Consider the following 19,569-nt stretch of genomic DNA (forward strand, 5'->3'; position numbering starts at 1 on the left):
TGCATCTGCTGCTGTACCTGTTGGACTTGTGAAACATCAGCTGCTGCAGCTCTTGGACTGTACCGAACATATTGCTTGGTGCCCCAGGCCTCAAACTCTAGGACAACCTGCTGCCTCTGAGGATGCCCCCTACCTGCTTCTCCTGCAGCTGACTGCTGTCAGCTCGCGGCTGTTCTCAGCCAAGAGACATCTCTGCTGCCTGCATGGAATGGTTCCTACCTACACTGATGTCTGCTGCAATTACTAACTTCTGCTGTCCTATCCTCTATCAACTCAGAAAGTTGAAGTCAACACAACTTCCTACAGGTATTATAGTCATGGTAACAAAACCAGTCGCCACAACTTCCTGCAGGTGTTATAGTCACGGTAAGAAAACCTATCAGTTCTTAATCATGTTGCCTTATGGTCTACATGATACCAACACCATGATTGGCACCAGTGTCATCTCTCATTATTTTGTAATTTTCAACTTGACACCGATGTTCACTTCTCTTCTGGTGAGTATTTTTATTGTCTCACTATAGGTGCTAGTAGTGCTCCGTAAGTTCTTCGTAATGTTCTGCAAATCAATGTCCTAACTGCATGAAAATGCAGTCTTTCACGACGGCGCTGTTGTACAAAACAGTTTGAAACTGTTGGCAGAATATTTTCCTCCTGAAACACTTCAGTTGTTCCGACACTTTATGACGACCATTGTTCCTGTATGGCTGTAAATTTTATGAAATAATGGACAAAATGGACTCTGCTGGCTCTAGCAATGGCCAATTTTTTTATGAACCATTCTGAGGAACGCAAGCCGGTGTGACCGAGCGGTTCTAGGTGTTACTGTCTGGAACCGCGCGACCGCTACGGTCGCAGGTTCGAATCTTGTCTCGAGCATGGATGTGTGTGGTGTCCTTAGGTTAGTTAGGTTTAAGTAGTTCTAAGTTCTAGGGGACTGATGACCTCAGCAGTTAAGTTCCATAGTGCTCAGAGCCATTTGAACCATTTGAGGAACATACATTAAATTTGGCTGCCCTTCATCCATCTTCATTTTATCGTTTTCATGACACGTTTATGGGCGGCCACGTGGCGTAGAAGCTCTTCATCACTTCCATGAACATGTGACGAGCATGTGCCCAGACAGGCAGTTCACTGTTGAGACAGAGCAAGAAGAGGGAAGGCTGCTATTTTTAGATGTTTTAGTACAACGGAAGTTGGATGGACGTCTCGCCATTCAGTGTAGCGCAAACTGATGAACACCGATTGATATCTTAGCTCCCAGCGTTTTCACCAACTACTCCGGAAGACAGCAGCTTTAAAAACTCTGGTACACAGTGTAAAAACTGTTTGTGGCGACTACTACTTGGATTCTGAAATTAAACATCTGAAGTATGTGTTCCAAAGCAATGGCTATGTGCCACATGGTATGAAGTCAGTGTGCTCCAAACAAAGGAAATGTGAAAACTCTGAACATTCACGTGATGACTGCTGACTGCTCCTGACTGCATTCCTTCCCTTCTGTGGCGCTGTATCCAGCAAAATAGGTAGAGTCCTTTGAGGACGAGTTACCAGATCTATTTTCCGACCTCCTAAGAAGATAATGTAGATTCTACGCACTGTTAAGGACAGTCCTGGTCTCAGGTTCCCTTGGATTTATAACATACGTTGTAAATGAGGAAGCAATTACATCGGTCAGTCGGTTCGCACCATTTCTGACCACTGTGCAGATATTTTTTTTCGTTTATTGAGTTTCGATTCCCCCCTCCCCCCTCCCCAAGGGGGCGGGCTGGCAGCAGCTTAGTACGCTGCTCTTCAGGCTACAGAATTTGGTTTAAAAAATGAAAATAATAAATAATAAAAGCAGGCGATAAAATCGGTGAACTAAATGGTGAAATGGCGGAAAATTGTGGAACATAAAACATAAAACAAAAGGTTGGTGATGCTAATAAAATACACAGAAGCTGACAGGTAAAATAATAGACAGACAATTAAAAACACGGCGACAGTCTGGTTTCTGTTCGCAAGAGATATAAAAATCACATACAGCGACAACATGATTTCTGTTCCCAACACTTTGGAAAGACGCACAACTATGAACACTCACTTGAACAGTGCGCTAAACAGTTGGCACAAATATGACACACCACAGCTGAGGGCAGACAGGGGGAACCTGGACGGATGATGGGAAAGAAAAAAAGGGGGGAAGGGGAGGAAAAGCGAAGTGGTGGGGGAGAGGGGGAAGGAACCGACGGAGGACGAGGGCTCATAAAAGAGGACGGGCCGGGGGGGGGGGAGGGCTGGGCAGATGCGAGAGGCAGTGGGGAAAGGCAGAGGAGGGGAATGCAAGAGGACTCGGGGGCGGGGGAGGAGAAGGGAGGCAGTGAGAGGGTAGGTGGGGAAAAAACAGGATGGGAGGGTGGGAGGAAGAGGGAGCCCGGGGGAAGGACAGAGAAAACGAGGGGGAGATAAGGATCATAGTTGATAGGAGGGATAAATGGAGGGAGAGAGAACATCATCTGGGAGGGGGAACTGTGCAGACCATCAACGGCACATTAAAAAGCAAGAATGGGAGAAATATGCTGTTGAGCACAGCCTGTCAAACATAAAATATTGTCTGATGGAAAAAAGGTTTGTCCCAAGCTGCTACAGTCTGGGAATCTATAATTAAAGAGGCTGTAGAAATAAGAAAGTGCGAAAAATCTTGAAAAATGACAGTAGATATAATCTTAGCGGTGCATGAAGCGAGCACTCCATGCCGAGAAGAGCCAGTGATATTCACTGCAATGTTTATACTACGGTGGGAGCCGTGGCGCCACTAGTGCAGACGTTGACACGATCTGCAACAGACTTACGTAATTACCGGCCAATTAGAAACCATCTTTGGACTATACAGGGCCACCACAGCAGCAGTTTTGACATCAGTTGATCCTGAAGAAAAATGCGGAGGTAATCGCCGAAAGCTCGAGGTTGTATTCTGAAGTGAAGCGGCATGGAGTCCGAGAGTGTTTTATACAACTACTTGCATGCGTTTCCATGCTACACCGAAAATGGTTCAAATGGCTCTGAGCACTATGGGACTTAAGATATGAGGTCATCAGTCCCCTAGAACTCAGAACTACTGAAACCTAACTAACCTAAGGACATCACACACATCCGCGCCCGAGGCAGGATTCGAACCTGCGACCGTAGCAGTCTCGCGGTTCGGGACTGAAGCACTTAGAACCGCTTGGCCACCGCAACCGGCCATGCTACACCAGTTTATAATTTTACAGAAAATTAATTCATAACAATTACCTGGACACAGCCGCACAGGGCAAACAAATACTGCACGACAAAAACATACAGACATGATCTAGCTACTGTGTGGCCAGCTGTTGATCCCATAGTTATTACAGATTTAAGTCTGACGGTATGTTGTCTCACGAGAGAGTTTGACCGACGGATGAATAGGCGTTTTTACGTGAAAAACCGCAGTTGTAAACTTTGTCTGACGTGTTTGTACCGCAGGGAAGACGCTGCTGCTCACGCCGGAACCTGCCGAGCGGCCTCCGGCGCTGCCGCAGACGCCGCCAGACGACAGCAAGCAGGAGACGGCGGCCACGTCGGTGCCCAGCTCGGGGTCGGCGGCGGGGCGTCGCAGCGCGAGCGCCAGCGCCGCGGCGCAGCACGGCCACGCCCCCAGCAGCCGGCCGGCGTCGGGCAGCGCGTGCACGGGGGACCCCGCGGCGCGCCGCCTGCTGGGCGCGCTCTGCGTCGACAAGCAGTACCTCGAGCAGCTGCTCCAAAATCCCGGTCAGTCTCAACCCTCTCACCGCTCCTTCCCCCAAATCGTACACCCTGCGTATGAGTGGCAAACAGTGGCAAAGCAACATATTAATATTCTACCCGGCCCATTCGGAGAACTAGTGTGGGGTAAATATTGCTTGTATGACCCTCAACGAGTGCTTGCGAGTCTTATTTTATGTTCGCATTTCTCATGGAAGAGGTGAACTGCTGAGATGAGAATATTCGCAGAAAATTATACTACTGCCCACTAAAATTGCTACACCACGAAGATGATCTGCCTACAGGAGCGAAATTTAACCGACAGGATGAAGACTGTGATATGCAAATGATTAGCTTTTCAGAACATTCACACAAGGTTGGCGCCGGTGGCGACACCTACAACGTGCTGACATGAGGAAAGTTTCCAACCGATTTCGCCGGCCACATTGGCCGAACGGTTCTAGGCGCTTCAGTCCGAAACCGCGCGACTGCTACGGTCGCAGGTTCGAATCCTACCTCGGCCATGGATGTGTGTGATGTCCTTAGGTTAGTTAGGTTTAAGCAGTTCTAAGTTCTAGGGGAATGATGACCTCAGATGCTAAGTCCCATAGTGCTCAGAGCCATTTGAATACAACCGATTTCTCATACGCAAACAGCAGTTCATCGGCGTTGCCTGGTGAAACGTTGTTGTTATGCCTCTTGTAAGGAGGAGACATGCGTACCATCACGTTTCCGACTTTGATAAAGGTCGGATTGCAGCCTATCGCGATTGCGGTTTATCGTATCGCGACATTGCTGCTCGCGTTGATCGAGACGCAATGACTGTCAGCAGAATATGGAATTAGTGGGTTCAGGAGGGTAATACGGAGCGCCGTGCTGGATTCCAACGGCCTCGTATCACTAGCAGTCGAGATGACAGGCATCTTATCCGCATGGCTGTAACGGATCGTGCAGCCACGTGTCGATCCCTGAGTCAACAGATGGGGACGTTTGCAAGACAACAACCATCTGCACGAACAGTTCGACGACGTTTGCAGCACCATTGACTGCCAGCTCGGACACCATGGCTGCGTTTACCCTTGACGCTGCATCACAGACAGGAGCGCCTGCGATGGTGTACTCAACGACGAACCTGGGTGCACGAATGGCAAAACGTCATTTTTTCGGATGAATCCAGGTTCCGTTTACAGCATCATGATGGTCGTATCCGTGTTTCGCGACATCGCTGTGAACGCACGTTGCAAGCGTGTATTCGTCATCTCCATACTGGTGTATCACCCGGCGTGATGGTATGGGGTGCCATTGGTTACACGTCTCGATCACCTCTTGTTCGCATTGACGGCACTTTGAACAGTAGTTACATTTCAAATGTGTTACGACCCGTGGCTTTCCTCTTCATTTGATCCCTGTGAAACCCAAGATTTCAGCAGGATAATACTCGACCGCATATTGCAGGTTCTGTACGTGCCTTTCTGGATACAGAAAATGTTCGACTGCTGTCCTGACCAGTACATTCTCCAGATCTCTCACCAACTGAAAACGTCTGGTCAATGGTGGCGGAGCAACTGGCTCATCACAATACGCCAGTCACTACTCTTGATGAACTGTGGTATCGTGTTTAAACTGCATGAGCAGCTGTACCTGTACACGCCATCCAAGCTCTGTGTCACTCAATGCCCAGGCGTAACAAGGCCGTTATTACGGCCAGAGGTGGTTCTTCTGGGTACTGATTTCTCAGGATCTATGTACCCAAATTGCGTGAAAATGTAATCACACTCAGAGCTAGTATAATATATTTGTCTAATGAATACCCGTTTATCATCTGCATTTCTTCTTGGTGTAGCAATTTTAATGGCCAGTGGTGTAGTTCTAAAATATTCTGTTATGTCTGTGTGAAATAAATTTGTCTAGAATTACTTTACAGTAGGATTGACATCAGAGGGCTGCAGAGCAGGGGGATGAAAAACAAAGCGTTGAAGAGGAGCAATACGTGCCGGAGTATGGAAAGGGATTCACCATCTTGGAAGCAGAAGCAGAGAAGGCGCTGAAGGAGATGAAGAATAGGAAGGTATGTGGATTTGATGATTTAGCAGCAGAGCTGTTGAAGAGTCTAGGAAACAAGGCAAGAAAAGAAATAGTCTACCTCTGTAATGAGATATATGTCAAAGAGGAATGGCCTGAGGAATTCCTTCCAATAATTATGGTACCAATAGAGAAAAAGAGAAACAGTAAAAAATATGAAGAGCACAGAACCATCAGTCTAATTTCTCATGTAGGTAACGTGTTGCTGAGAGTGTTGAATAGAAGGCTATATGGCGAGCTGGATAGAGGGATTGCAGAGAAGCAGTTCGGATTTAGAAGGCGAAAAGGAACAAGAGATGCTATTGGCCTGTTAAGAAGTATACGGAAAAGATATATGGAGAAAGGTAGAGAAATCTTTCCTGTTTTTATAGATTTAGAAAAAGCTTTTCACAGAGTTCAGTGGTACAAGCTGATGGATATTTCGAAGAGGAAAGGAGTAGATTGGAAAGAGAGACGACTGATACAGAACCTATATTTGCACCAGAAAGTAACGATAAGGATTGGAAATGAAATGTCAGAAGGAAGCAGCATTGGACGAGGTGTTAGACAAGGTTGTTGCCTTCCCCCACTGTTGTTTAACGCATACCTTGAAGAGATTATTGTGAAAGGCTTAGATGGGAAAAGAAGAATATGTATTGATGGAAAGAAAACAGAATGTATAAGATTTGCTGATGATATGGTATTAGTGGGAGAAAGTGAGCAGACAGTGAATAACATGTTGAAAGATCTGAATGAAGCTTGGGTGGAATACGGGATGCAAATAAACACAGCAAAAACAAGGAGTATTATCATTAGTACAAGAAGCAGACTGTCAAATATTAAAATAGGACAAGGTACCATTATCCAATTAAGTGCATTTAAATATCGGGGAAGCACATTAACTGAAGACTAGAGATGTCACCAGGAGGTGAAAACTCGAATTGCAATAGCGAAGGAGACATTCAACAGAAATAGGAGACTGTTATGTGGCAAATTAGATAAAGGTCTAAGAAAAGGCTTGGTAAATGTTTTGTCTGGAGTGTGGCACTACATGGGGCAGAAACATGGACGCTGAGACGAGAGGATGAAGAAAGGTTAGGAGCATTTGATATGTGGATGTGAAGGAGAATGGGGAGGATACGTTGGATGGAAAGAGTGAGTAATGAAAGAGTATTGGAAATTTGTGGAGATAAGATGTCTGCTGAAGATTATAAGAGAAAGGAAAAAGAACTGGTTGGAGCATTCATTGAGAAGGGACTGCTGGCTAGCAGCTGCTTTGAAAGGACTGGTTTGTGGGAGAAAACTGAGAGGATGAAGGAGTTACAAGATGATAGACGACATTTAGCGAAGAGGAAATTATACGGACCTGAAGAGGATGGCAGAAGACAGGACACCCTGGAAAACTACCATGTGAAAACCTGCCTTTTAGCAGGACACTAATGATGGTGATGAGAACTGTCCCTGATCCCCAAGGTAATAGCTCGGCTGTGTAATGTGTGTGTGTGTGTGTGTGTGTGTGTGTCAGACAGAGAAGAAAGAGAGAGAGAGATGTTCAGATATTCAGATATGTATGAATTCCAAAGGGACCAAACTGCTGAGATCATCGGTCGCTAGAGACAGAGAGAGAGAGAGAGAGAGAGAGAGAGAGAGTAATAATTGTGTAACTTCGTTGAAGTGCATGCATGCATTTCTGAAAGAGCACTGTGTCGTTCATCTTAACAACACAGCTACTGGAATATCGCATTTATCCACTGATACTAGTCAGCGTCTACCAATTAAAATGTCCTCTCCTATACAGGAATTACAATAATGTGTGTGCGAGTATAGGCTGTGTTACAGAAGGATGACATATGGAAGTCTGCGACTGTATGGGTAGGAAAAGTGGTTAAGTCGACTGCTCGTATAAAGCTGGAAATCCTACTGCTAACCCCATTCCGGCACCAATTTTCAGTGGCGTCATTCCCTTATGCAGCTGATGGTTTCCCATATTCGCCACTGCAAATACATTTCATGTACCCTGAGTAACTACACATCAGCGTGCACTGCATGCATGGTCATGTTGCGCTAGGCTTTGCAGAAGTTACATATAAATTGAAGGGGATCATTGCTGTCAGCTGTAGCGGTACATGTCTGAAAGAACAGAAACCACGCATTCATATAACTGATACGCCTAGTTGGGCAATGGATCACCTTCAGTGCGGATTCACTAATACGAAGATCTCCTGAGGGAATCTTAGAGTAGCGAGGAGGAATCAATGGACAGGGACTGCAGACAGATAGCGCTCGGTGGGAATGTGGATCGGCTGTGAAGCGTGCCGAAATAGTCCATGCAGGCGCTATGACACTGTACTCCAGATGGCGCAAGGGTTAACGCACCTGCCTACGAAGCAGGAGATCCCATGTTCGAATCCCAATCCGGTATTCACTTTTACTCATCGCCGCTGATTCCGCTTAATGTCCCGCTACAGGTGACAGCAGTGGTCCCCTTCAGTTTACATGTAATGTTCCACAGCTGCGAATTCTACGTGGTGTCCGTTCTTTCAAACATGTCCGAAAATACAGTTCATATAATTTGCACAAGTTGCCAAGCTGCAGAGTGCGCTGGCGCGATGAGCTTCCTGTACTCATCACAACTCGTAGTGCCGAACGAGGTGGCACATTGATTGGTTAGCACACTGGACTCGTATTCAGGAGGACGGCGGTTCAAACCGATATCCGGACATCCAGGTTTAGATGTTACGTGATGTCCCTAAATCGCTTCAGGCGAATGCCAGGATGGTTCCTCTGAAAGATCACGACCAGTTTCCTTCCCCATTCTTACGTAATCCGATGTAACCGATTATCTCACTGTTGGGTTCCCCCCCCCCCCCCCCCCAAATCACCCAACAACTCGTAGTGCGTTTCGACGTAGCTAGCCGCCATGTCTCATACCAGTGTGGTAGGGCCAGGTGTTTCTTGGGTTATACTCGATGAGTCCTCACCCACATGAAGACAGTGGCGGAACTACCAGACTGGTGAAGCGAACCCCTCTGGAAAGAAAATACTCGTGAACAAGAGCCACTCATATGGCTTTATCGCATGAATGGAGTACTAAGAGGCACGGAGCAAAGTGCCATATGCTTCACGGAACACACCAATGATCTTACATTTCATTCAAGTTGCTTAAACTGGCGAACAGTTCGTTGTAAATTGTTTGAACCTTGGTTAAGTGTGTTCTGCATAGCTGCACTGTGCTTGCATCTTAATTATATTTCATGTGCAATAAAAAGTGTTGAAATTAAGCGTTTAAAAGCAAAAAACATCATTTTATTTTGTAATTGGATTCGATCTACGATCATCATCTAATATTTTTAAATGACTAAAAGAATGCGAATAATTAATTTTTTCATGTGGATTGAAGTTCCTATTGAGCGATTCTTGAGTATATACTGCTTCTATGTTTGGCTGATGGGTAGCTGTCATTATTTATTCACTTAAAATGATATTTAGAGGACCATATAAGGTTCTTTAGTCCATAAATCGGTGTAATTGTTTATAATACATAATTGCACTGCAATTTATTAAATATTAGCCTGGTTAACATTAATTCAATGAGGCATCTTGATTTCTCAAAGAGATTTCTTATTGGGGGAATGTTGTGTTTACATCTGTGATATGTAACATACTTGGCCTTCTGCTGTCTTCTTTATCATATAACTGCAATGACATTTCCCCAACAGCGTCGTGTAAAGTGTCTGCGTTCAACTATCGACAAATACTGACGGCCCATGCGAAACCAAATGCTAAACATTTCTTCAAAGGACTTCATTTTGGACCCTCTGTAGCATCCGTATTTGGTAGTCGCTGGCCACGTTCAAATGGTTCAAATGGCTCTGAGCACTATGGGACTCAACGTCTGAGGTCATAAGTCCCATAGAACTTAGAACTACTTAAACGTAACTAACCTAAGGACATCACACACATCCATGCCCGAGGCAGGATTCGAACCCGCGACCGTAGACTGCAGCGCGTAGAACCGCACGGCCACCTCGTCCGGCCGCTGGCCAGGCCTCGAGAGGTACTATCATAGAGTAGGACCGTATCTCGACGCGCCCCGACGATGCCCGACTTATACCGATGAATCCCAAAGCGTGGCTATGCATACCCTCCCGTATCGAATCGTAGCGATGCGTCCTAGTACGTCCCGACAAATGCTCGTTCTGAGTTCATAACTTAGGAAGAACGGCAGCAGGGTCGTCGTCATACCCATGGTCCATTCACTTTTATTTTTTTTTTATATGATCCTTAGAGATAAGTCATATGCTCTATGTCACACCCAGGTATTTCACCGTCTTCATCCAAGCAATCGGATGACAATACATGGAGAGCCTTGCATCTATTATGATCTCTTGGAGATAAAACGGCGTTGCACTTCTGCGGGTGTAGTTGCACTTTGTTCTTTCTACTCAATGTTTTCATTACTCAGACCTGGACTTGAAGTCTACGAACGTTCGCTGTATGGAGACAGTCGGCGGTGAGGAAGACCATTGGTTAAGTATCACATTTCCGTTGATCGGTGTGTTATTCACATAAATATTGAACAGTGCAAAGGATAAGGCTGATCGCTTTGGTATTCTTGGAGGCATCTTCAGTTTCGACCTCTTTATGGTTTCCGCGTAATTTCACATTATTAGAGGAGTGTCGGGATCAGTTTTAAGAAAATCTGGGCTTGCGATGTGATGCGTAAGTTTGACTATATGACTGTCTCCACAACTTATTCGCAAGGTGTTTTCCACTTCAAGGGAAACTGTTGCCGTGATCAGCTGTATTTCATACAAGAGATTCCTCTGGAACCCTAGATGTTGCAGCCGAATCATTCAATACACAGCCAAGAGATCTTAGATCCGTTTGTGTATTTCTCGACCAGATTGAAGGTCGAGCTGCCAGGCTGGCTACTGCTGATGCGAGTCAGGTCTTTATTGAGTTTCGGATTGGAAATAAACTGAGCAAACCACAATTTTTTCCGGGAAGTGTGCATTCTGTAAGCAGCTGTTGTAAATCCTCGCCTATGGGACCAACGGATTTTTTAGCAGATCTTTAATCTACTGGTTTGACACTGAATCAATATCCAGTGTTCTTTGGGGTCCCAGTCAGCAAATCACATCTTTGCTTTCTAAGGCGGATCTCATATCCACATATTGTCGGAGGTCCTGTTAAATTCCTTCCACCAAGTAAATAATACGTCTACCCTGTCAAGCTAGTTTCGAGGAGGTGGTGGCAGTGACCTTGTAATTCATGAAGTGAGACGAATTTCTCTGCTTCGGCTATCGCATAGTAAACCAATCTTTGGTGCGTTTCCAGTGGTTATTTTGGAGGTTTTGGAGATCGAACCTCATTTTACTAGCGGCCACTGGTCCCTACTTTGTAACATCAGTTTGTTCATTACGTCCTTCCACGATGCTGTAAGCTATGCATAGAGTCGCCTTGTAAATTATGTTTCCATTATTTACCTTCGGTGTTTTTTAGTCGGGTCCCTTAACTCCCGCCATCGTTCCCGAACTCAGAAGTTCTGGTCCTGCATTGTTGGAGGAGCAGTATTAACTGGAGCCGATGGTTGCCAATTTAGTTGCAATAATACTTGCTAATTATACTGCCTCCAATAACTTGTCCGTGAGCAGACTTCTGACTGATTTGATGGGGCCCACTACGAATTATTCTCCTATGACAGCCTCTTCATCTCATAGTACCACCTGCACCCTAGAGCCTCAATTGTTTGCTGGCTGTATTTCAGTCTCTGTCTTCCTCATTCCTTATTTTTAATTTAAAACAGAAATAATAAATAGGTAAAAAAATAAGAGCACATTTAGAACATTTAAAATACCATGTAAAACATTGACCTTAAAAAGAAGCACTTTACTGTCACTAAAACATTAAGGAACAGCAATGGGAACGGTCATTTGTTGTTTAAGGGGACTTAGTTGGACGTTGAGAAGCATATAGGAATGTGGATATAAGGATGGACTCATGTGGACTACGGAGTATGAATGGATATTGGGAGACAAGAAGGGAAGAATACTTGGGGGTGTCGGTAAGGTTATAATTTAAAGGGGAGAAAGGGGATAAAGGGGTAGGGTGAGAAGGGGAAGGGGGAAGCGGCTACAGAAATATGGGGAGGAAAGGAAAAGGAAACCCTGATGAGGTGGAATGAGTGGAGTGGATTTATAGCTTGTAGCATGGGTAGATGTCAGAATGAAGTTAATGATCTGGGAGAGGGAGATGATCGAAACTGCGTAGGGAGAGGATGTGGTACGAAGATATAGGATTGATGGGATGTGTCGGTAGAGGCGAGGGAGAAAGTATACAATTATTGTAGTGGAGTTTCGGATGGTGTAGGCTGTTCGGATGTGATCAGTGCGAGGGAGGAAAGGTGGCAATTTGATTCGCAAAGCGAGACGAAGTGCATGATGTTCCAGCATGTGAAGGGACTTAACACAACTTATGTGAGGCGGATCTCCATCCAACATTTTCCTAGGGGAAGACGTGTCGGACCGACATTTTGTAGGTGTGGAAGACACAAGTTCGGTCAGTTAGTAGGTTTAGTCTATCATGAGATTTCTGCTGGTTGGTTAGTTGGCGGGGTTTCTATGCTAGCTGCCAGTCGATGATTACTGTAAAGTATGTTAATGTATTAGTTAATCAAACTGTAAGGCAAAAGACATGGAGATGGAAGATGCAGGTGGTTCGTCCTATTATTACCTGGATTTTGGAGGCGTTGAGCTTGAGGAGTTGTCTGGTTACACCAGGAAGTAAACTGACTGCAGTGGAGCTGGAGGGATCGTGAGGATCTCTGTAGGGTGGAGGGCAAGGAAAACGTGTCATCAGCATACTGAAGGAAGTGGGCTGACGGAGACGGTCTGAGCATATTAGCAGTGTAGAGGAGATAAAGGAGAGGCGAGAGGATGGAGCCTTGGAGTACAACTGCAGCGTAATGGAAGGTATGGTTTAGCCTTCCGGCATAAATAAAAAAATATAAAACAACGATGTGTAACCTACCCGAACAGAAAATAAGAATGAAACTAATTAAATTGGATAATTAAATTCTGACGTATGAAAACTGATGAATCTTAACTCACGAAAAACTGATAAATTTTGAGGTAAGCAATGGCCTGGCCTGTGAAATCAATCTCAATCTGTCCGTGAAAAAAAAAAAAAAATTTAAAAATTCTTACCTCGTGATGGTGTCGCCGGATAACGCTGTCTATACATCTGCTCGTAAATGGCACAGCTTAGTGCAGTGCTGATCTATCTACTAATACTGGATGACATTTGTCTGAGACCTGAATTACGAGAAAAACTGACTTTACTTAGTGACACAGCTGCACAGCTGGTCGCCTGATTACTAAACAACACATGACTATGATCTGACAAAAATTCTGGAATATTTTAATTTAGGTAAATGACTGGATCCGGACAGGCATTGACTTAAGGGGAAATTATACTTTTATAGTTGACTGTTGAAAACAACTATATTCTGAAATTTTTTTACGTTATTGATAAAGATCTACAATTCATTACACGGGAAAATTGAATATATTACAAATCTGGGTCAACTGGTGTTGACAAATCACAAAAGAAAAGATTGAAACAAATGCATATTAACATCTCAGGCAAGTGACGTAACTACGCGCATGCCAATAAAAATAATAAAATTTACCGTTCAATAGGTGATTGACTTAATTACACAGTTGATTTTTCATTATATTAAGAATTATTCATCTGTTCATCATCATCTCATTCCATGGTATAATTTAAGTTTGCGGCTGATCACAATTATTATTCAGTTCCATATAATAAAATTTTACAATTTGTTCTGCACTGTGACTTTAACAACTACTAATTATGAACTGAACTGTACCAGCGACAGGCTACAAATACACTGCAGCAGCGAGCGACTGCAACTGCCACGGAAACGTCTCTGACCTGCGACTCTATTGCAGCTCTCTTTTAACAGGGGCAAAGATATTTTAAGTCTCATGCAGCGCCTGTGAATTGTCGTTCTAGCAAGTGAGCAATACATAGAGATTACATTTTCTCCAGCAGGGTGGTGAACCCCTTACAATGAGAATTAGTATTGTTAATAGAGGCAAGGGATGGGTTATTTGTTAGGAATGTTGCAATAAGGCGGATATAGTTATCTGGAAATGAGTAAGTCTGGTGTTGGGGGACCCAAATGTCATACAGTCATAGGCTTTCTCTAGAACGAGTGAGACAAAAATCGTGGATTTACAGCTGATGAGCTGATGGGTTGCAAACGAGTGAGCTACAGGAGCTGGTCATCACAAAAGTTGCGATAGAAATCATACTGGTTAGCAGGAAGGAGATTGTGATGGTTCAGATGCTGATGGGCGCATTTGTAGCATATGAATTCTAAGACTTTGTTAAACACTGAGGTGAGCCAGGTGGGGTGGTGCGAGGAGGTATCAGTAGGATATTTTTTGCGAGTTGAGGAAAAGTAGGATTCTGGAGGTTTTTCACAGTAGAGGACAGTAACCTGTCAAGAGGATAGTGGGATAAAGGGTTGTAAGGGTGACTGGAAAGGAAAGGGCATACTTTGAGGCGTCTGTAGGTAATGCAGTCGTAACCAGTGGAAGTGTTGGAATTTTTCTGAAGTAGTTGTCTTCTGTTGTGTGCTGTGATTGGTATACTTAATTCTATTTGTAGTATGTTGTCCAAGCTTTGAGGCAGGGATGGGATAACGGTATTTGTGCGTTCATGGATTGTGAGGAGCAGAGAATATTCTAAATTAAGGAAGCCAGGATCTGACAACATGTCAGAATGGTAGGATCCGAAGTGGTTACGTCTGCTCAGGTTGCCAGGTAGGATGTAGTTGTTGTGGAGGAGCGGATGGTGAGTGATGAAGTAACTGCCAGTGAATCGAAGGAATACTTTCCACACTTGGGAGGGTTAATGAGAAGTGTAATCTGGTGCATTTCTGGGGACAGTCCGGACGTTTTTTTGTTTTTAATAAGTTCTTAATGTGTTGGATAATGTAGTGCATAGGAGATGGCGAGGTGAATGGTAGGTGCCACTTGCAGCTGGATCGATGGCTGTTACAGTGAGGCGTCAAAGGTGTTTGTAAGATGCCGGGTCAACATATGGAGCGGTGCTGCTTTCATGATGAGGACAATGTCACCTTGGAGGGAGTCTGAACTGATGCCACAGCTGGAGGTCTATTGGAGACTACTATGAATATTAAGGTAAAGGCAATAACATAGATTGAGAATGCACAGTTAATTTGGGTGAGAAAGTCACAGGGGCTGAGGTTATTAGGCCAGATTTTGATGGCTGAACAGGTAACGGTTATGGTTTGAAGAAGAGGATGAGGGTAAGTTCTTCGGAGGGAGTGTTGCATAAGAGCTATGGCCGCACTAGGATGTTCTTGTGGTGGTCGGTTGCAGCTCTGCCTCTGGCCAGGGCAGGAGAATATCTATATGGTGAAGGATATAGGGAGGCGTTAGGATGTTGTGATAGAGTTGGAGAATTGTTTCATTAAGGGTGTAGGTACTGACATTATGTCGGTGGGTAGGAAGTGGATATTGTGGTACAAGATGCCACAATGCTGTCGCACCAAAAGGCAAGGCTAGAGAGTGGGTTGGGTGTTTGACAGACGGAGAGGATTTAATTGAGGATGTTGAAATGGGTTAATACAAAGTGGGCTTAGTTTCGAGAGTACATGGATTGGGTAATGGGGTAAATATGCAGCAGGCAGCAAGGAAAGTTTGTTGGACGTTATGTGCTCACAGAAAGGCATGAATATTTTGGAGAAGAATGCTGGGGAATCTAATGATATTGTCGGCAGTGGGAGATGGCGGAGGAAATTATTGGGATGGATAGGATTATCAGTAGGTCCGGCAGGCATGGTTAATTCTAGTTTGATGGGTGGAGCTTGACTTTGCATTTGGCGGAGTAGATATCGTGGGTATCATTGCAGGCGTTGCAGGTGGAATGGGAAGTGATGTTTGAGCATTGTTTCAGGAAGTAGGCACGTACACAGCGAGGACAAGTGGTTGGATTTTTGCAGTCGGGTGTGGGATGATCATTATAAAGGAGATTCTTAGGCAATGATAGTAGGTGGGGGAGGGATTTGGAGTGTTGGACATGGTGTTGGCGGTTGTAAAGCAGGGCACCCTCCATAAGCAGGTAATCGAGGATGGGAGCAGAATCAGTGAAGATGCACATGAGAAAGGTGGGCCTGAGTTGTCGATGTGGAGGGCCTTGCAGATTTCTAAGGCAGGAAGGAAATGAGTTCGGAGACCACCTCCTCCGTCGTGATTTCAGCGACAACCTTCGTTATCACGGCGGAAAGTGTGGGGTATAGTGAGGAGATTGGGATTGTTTGAATTGGGAGGCAAAGGTAGCGAGGGACACCTGATGGCTGAAGATGATTTTCAGGAGAAGCCTTTGTGGAAGTTACGGTTAGTGGATTGAATAAGGGCAGAATCTTTGTGGGGAGGAGGTGGTGAAGAGTTTGCGGGAAGGGTGGGATATGGGAAGGAAATGATTACAGATGACGACGAGACTGCGGTAACGGGGGTGTGGGAGGGAGAAGTTGGTAGGTTGGTAGGTTAAAACAAGCGCTCCACACAGAGACAGAAGGAGCAGGTGTGGGGTGGTATGAGTGACGGAGGTAGTAGGAAAGTACATTGTGGGATGATGGGACGTGGCACAGTTAGTAGATGGTTTAACTATCTCAGTGAGAATTGCATTTATATACACCAATACTGGAAGTGCCAACGGCCTTGCCGCAGTGGTAACACCGATTCCAGTCAGATCACTGAAGTTAAGCACTTTCAGGATGGACTAGTACTTGGATGGGTGACCATCAGGTCTGCCGAGCGCTGTTGGCAAGTGAGGTGCACTCAGTCTTTGTGAGGCAAACTGAGGAGCTTCTTGATTGAGAAGTAGCGGCTCCAGTCTCGTAAATTGACATACGGAAGGGAGAGTGGTGCGCTGACCACATGTCCCTCCTCATGCAGCCCATACAACGTAACTGTCATGCGTTGCAGCGGTGCAGGAAATCTGAAGCACGTCATCAGGGAAGGAAGCGAACGTCAACCGATGACCTTTTCCAGTGAGTGGAGCAGGCGTTTCGAGGAAATAGTCCACGTAGGGCAGTTCAGAACAAGCGAAGAGGAGTATTATCACCAGGCATTGTCGTTCTGCATGCAAATACTCCGCCGCACACGGCAGCTCTATCAAAGTCGCTGGTGCATTGTTTTTAATGGTAAGTGTTTGATCACTTATCGTGCAGCCCGGACTTGGATCCCTGTGATTTTCATCTCATTGCTCACATGAACCGTGGACTATGAGGACAGTATTTTGCCACAGACAACGAGCTCCAGACGTGCGTAGAGAACTGATGGAAATCACAGCCGGCTGCCTGCTATGACAAGGTTTTGGAAAATTAGTACCACTCTGCTACAAATATCTAAGTCGGAGCGGCGACTATGTTGAAAAGTAGTTGGATGTAGCAAATAATTTATTTTTCATTTTCGTTTCTCAGTCGATTGGACTTTGTAAAGAAAATATCTCTCATCTCAGTCGACTAGTATATAAAACTGATATATAAGACATGAAAAGACTTATAGCTGAAACAGGCACTTTGAAAACATGTACAACATAACGAAAATGTGTGGTAAAAACACCTTGAGTGTAGCATCATAGTCAGTATACCACGCATGCAGCTGCAGTACAAACAAATGAAGAGGTTTGGCCCCTAAATGTCGCTACCTGCATTCACATGTTACAACTGCTTGTTACAAAATCTTTCACAAGCATCATAGGATTCTGCATTAGTGAGGATAGCTTGGATTAATCACAGAACAAAAATGAAACTGGTCTAAGGCAAAATAAATTTTACAATTTTTAAATGACTGAGCGCTCAGAGATAATTTATGACATCTACAGTAGAATAACAGTAAGAGGTTTGGTGGAACTAAGATCTGTTGGTCGGAGGACGGGCTCACATAGGTCATTGCCCTTGTCGACGGACTCAGCCAGATTTTGTTACAATGGCGACTCGCCCCCCGCCCAACCATCACACCCCTCTGGGATCTAGAAGTCTGTATTTCTAATGTTAATGGCCTTAAAGTTATGAGGACTGAAGTGAACACCTTCTACGACCACAGTGTGTATATTTTGCTTGTCTCAGGAACCCACTTGAAACTCATTGACGATTTTCGTCTCCGCAACACGGTCTGATCTCGCACTGGCTGACTCCGTCGCCGAGGCTGGGGCACGGCAGTGTTTCTGCGTAAGACACTTGTCCATAATCATGAGGTTCTCCAACGCCTCTAATATATAGAGGCTACGGCAGTCACTATTTCTACCCGTCTTGGTGCTATAACTGTTGCTGCGGCGTATTTGAGTCCTAACCTACCACTTCTTAAAGCAGACCTCTGTGACTTGACATCATTTGACAAACTTATTGTTGGGGAGATCTCAACGCTGAGCATCCGGCTTGGCACTCTCGCATTGCTAATCTCAAGGGCAGACTACTCCTTGATCTGGAAGATCCTCTGGAGCTGTCGGTCCATGGCCCGCACATTCCCATCCATATACCAGTCCGTTCTAACTGCCAGTCGGATGTGCTGGATGTGGCCATTTTCAAGAACGTTGCGGTGCAGTTTTCGTTGGAAATATTTCACTAACTGGCCTCTGAGCACGACCCTGTGCTTCTGCAGCCTTACCGACGTCGTTCTGTCATTAGGTATTCGTTCTACCTTGACCGTCACGGATTGGGACAAATTTTCCGGGATCCGTAATAACACCACTGGACAACATCTCGACCTGACAACGCCTGTCAATCTGGTTAGTGCTGTTGGTTACCTAACCATAAAAATCCAAAAGGCGATGAAGGCCTCTACTTCCATTGTCCCAAAGGCTGTAACTCCCAGATGACTTGACTCCCCTATTGCGCCAACTAAAAATCCAGAAAAACCGCTCCTAAAGGCGGCGGAAGTTGTTTCGTGAGCCTCAGGAAAAGCATCGCATGAAACTTTGCCAACGTAAATTCCGCCACCGGCTAGCCGATTGGAAAGTGGAACAATGGGAAGACAAGATGTTGGCCTTCCTCCTCCAACATAGATCGGAATGGGCTTTTGTACGAGCTGCCGCCCGGAGTGGCCGTGCGGTTCTGGGCGCTACAGTCTGGAGCCGAGCGACCGCAGCGGTCGCAGGTTCGAATCCTGCCTCGGGCATGGATGTGTGTGATGTCCTTAGGTTAGTTAGGTTTAATTAGTTCTAAGTTCTAGGCGACTGATGACCTTAGAAGTTATGTCGCACATTGCTCAGAGCCATTTGAACCATTTTGTACGAGCTCTGCAGCGCTCCGCAGTGAGAACCGACTATTCCATCCACACAATGGATGACAAAATTATGGTTCCCTCCATGTGGTAGAAACTCGGGACGATGCGCTTGAGGCCCAGAACCAATTGCTCATCCAAGACCACACGCCTGATGAACTCCAAGGTGAACGTGATATTCTGGCAGCCATTGCCGCTTTCAGAGAAAGACTACCTCTGACTGCCTCTTACCATATGTCCCCGGCGGAAATCCAACGGATCCTCCAGCGGCAGCGTGGGCAGTCGGTTTCAAGTTTGGATGGAATCTTAAACCAACTCCTCTGCCGGCTCCCACGCAAGCCATTGGTCTTATTTTCTATCATCCTGAAACGCTATCTCACAACTGGCGCTTTACGCTCACAGTGGAAGCAGACCGAAA

At 45.3% G+C, this 19,569-nt stretch overlaps 1 protein-coding gene across 1 annotated transcript in view; it reads left to right on the plus strand.

Annotated features, from left to right (window-relative positions):
- The window catches only part of LOC126156886 (outer dynein arm-docking complex subunit 4-like), a 170,615-nt gene that overhangs the window by 143,281 nt on the left and 7,765 nt on the right, over positions 1 to 19,569 (plus strand). Inside the window, exon 5 of the mRNA XM_049916339.1 lies at positions 3,490 to 3,774. Coding sequence (XP_049772296.1) covers positions 3,490 to 3,774 — 285 coding nt within the window. The remainder of the gene's footprint in view (positions 1 to 3,489; positions 3,775 to 19,569) is intronic.

This window comes from Schistocerca cancellata, chromosome 2 (genome assembly GCF_023864275.1).
Source record: "Schistocerca cancellata isolate TAMUIC-IGC-003103 chromosome 2, iqSchCanc2.1, whole genome shotgun sequence".
NCBI classification, from domain to species: Eukaryota; Metazoa; Arthropoda; class Insecta; order Orthoptera; family Acrididae; genus Schistocerca; species Schistocerca cancellata.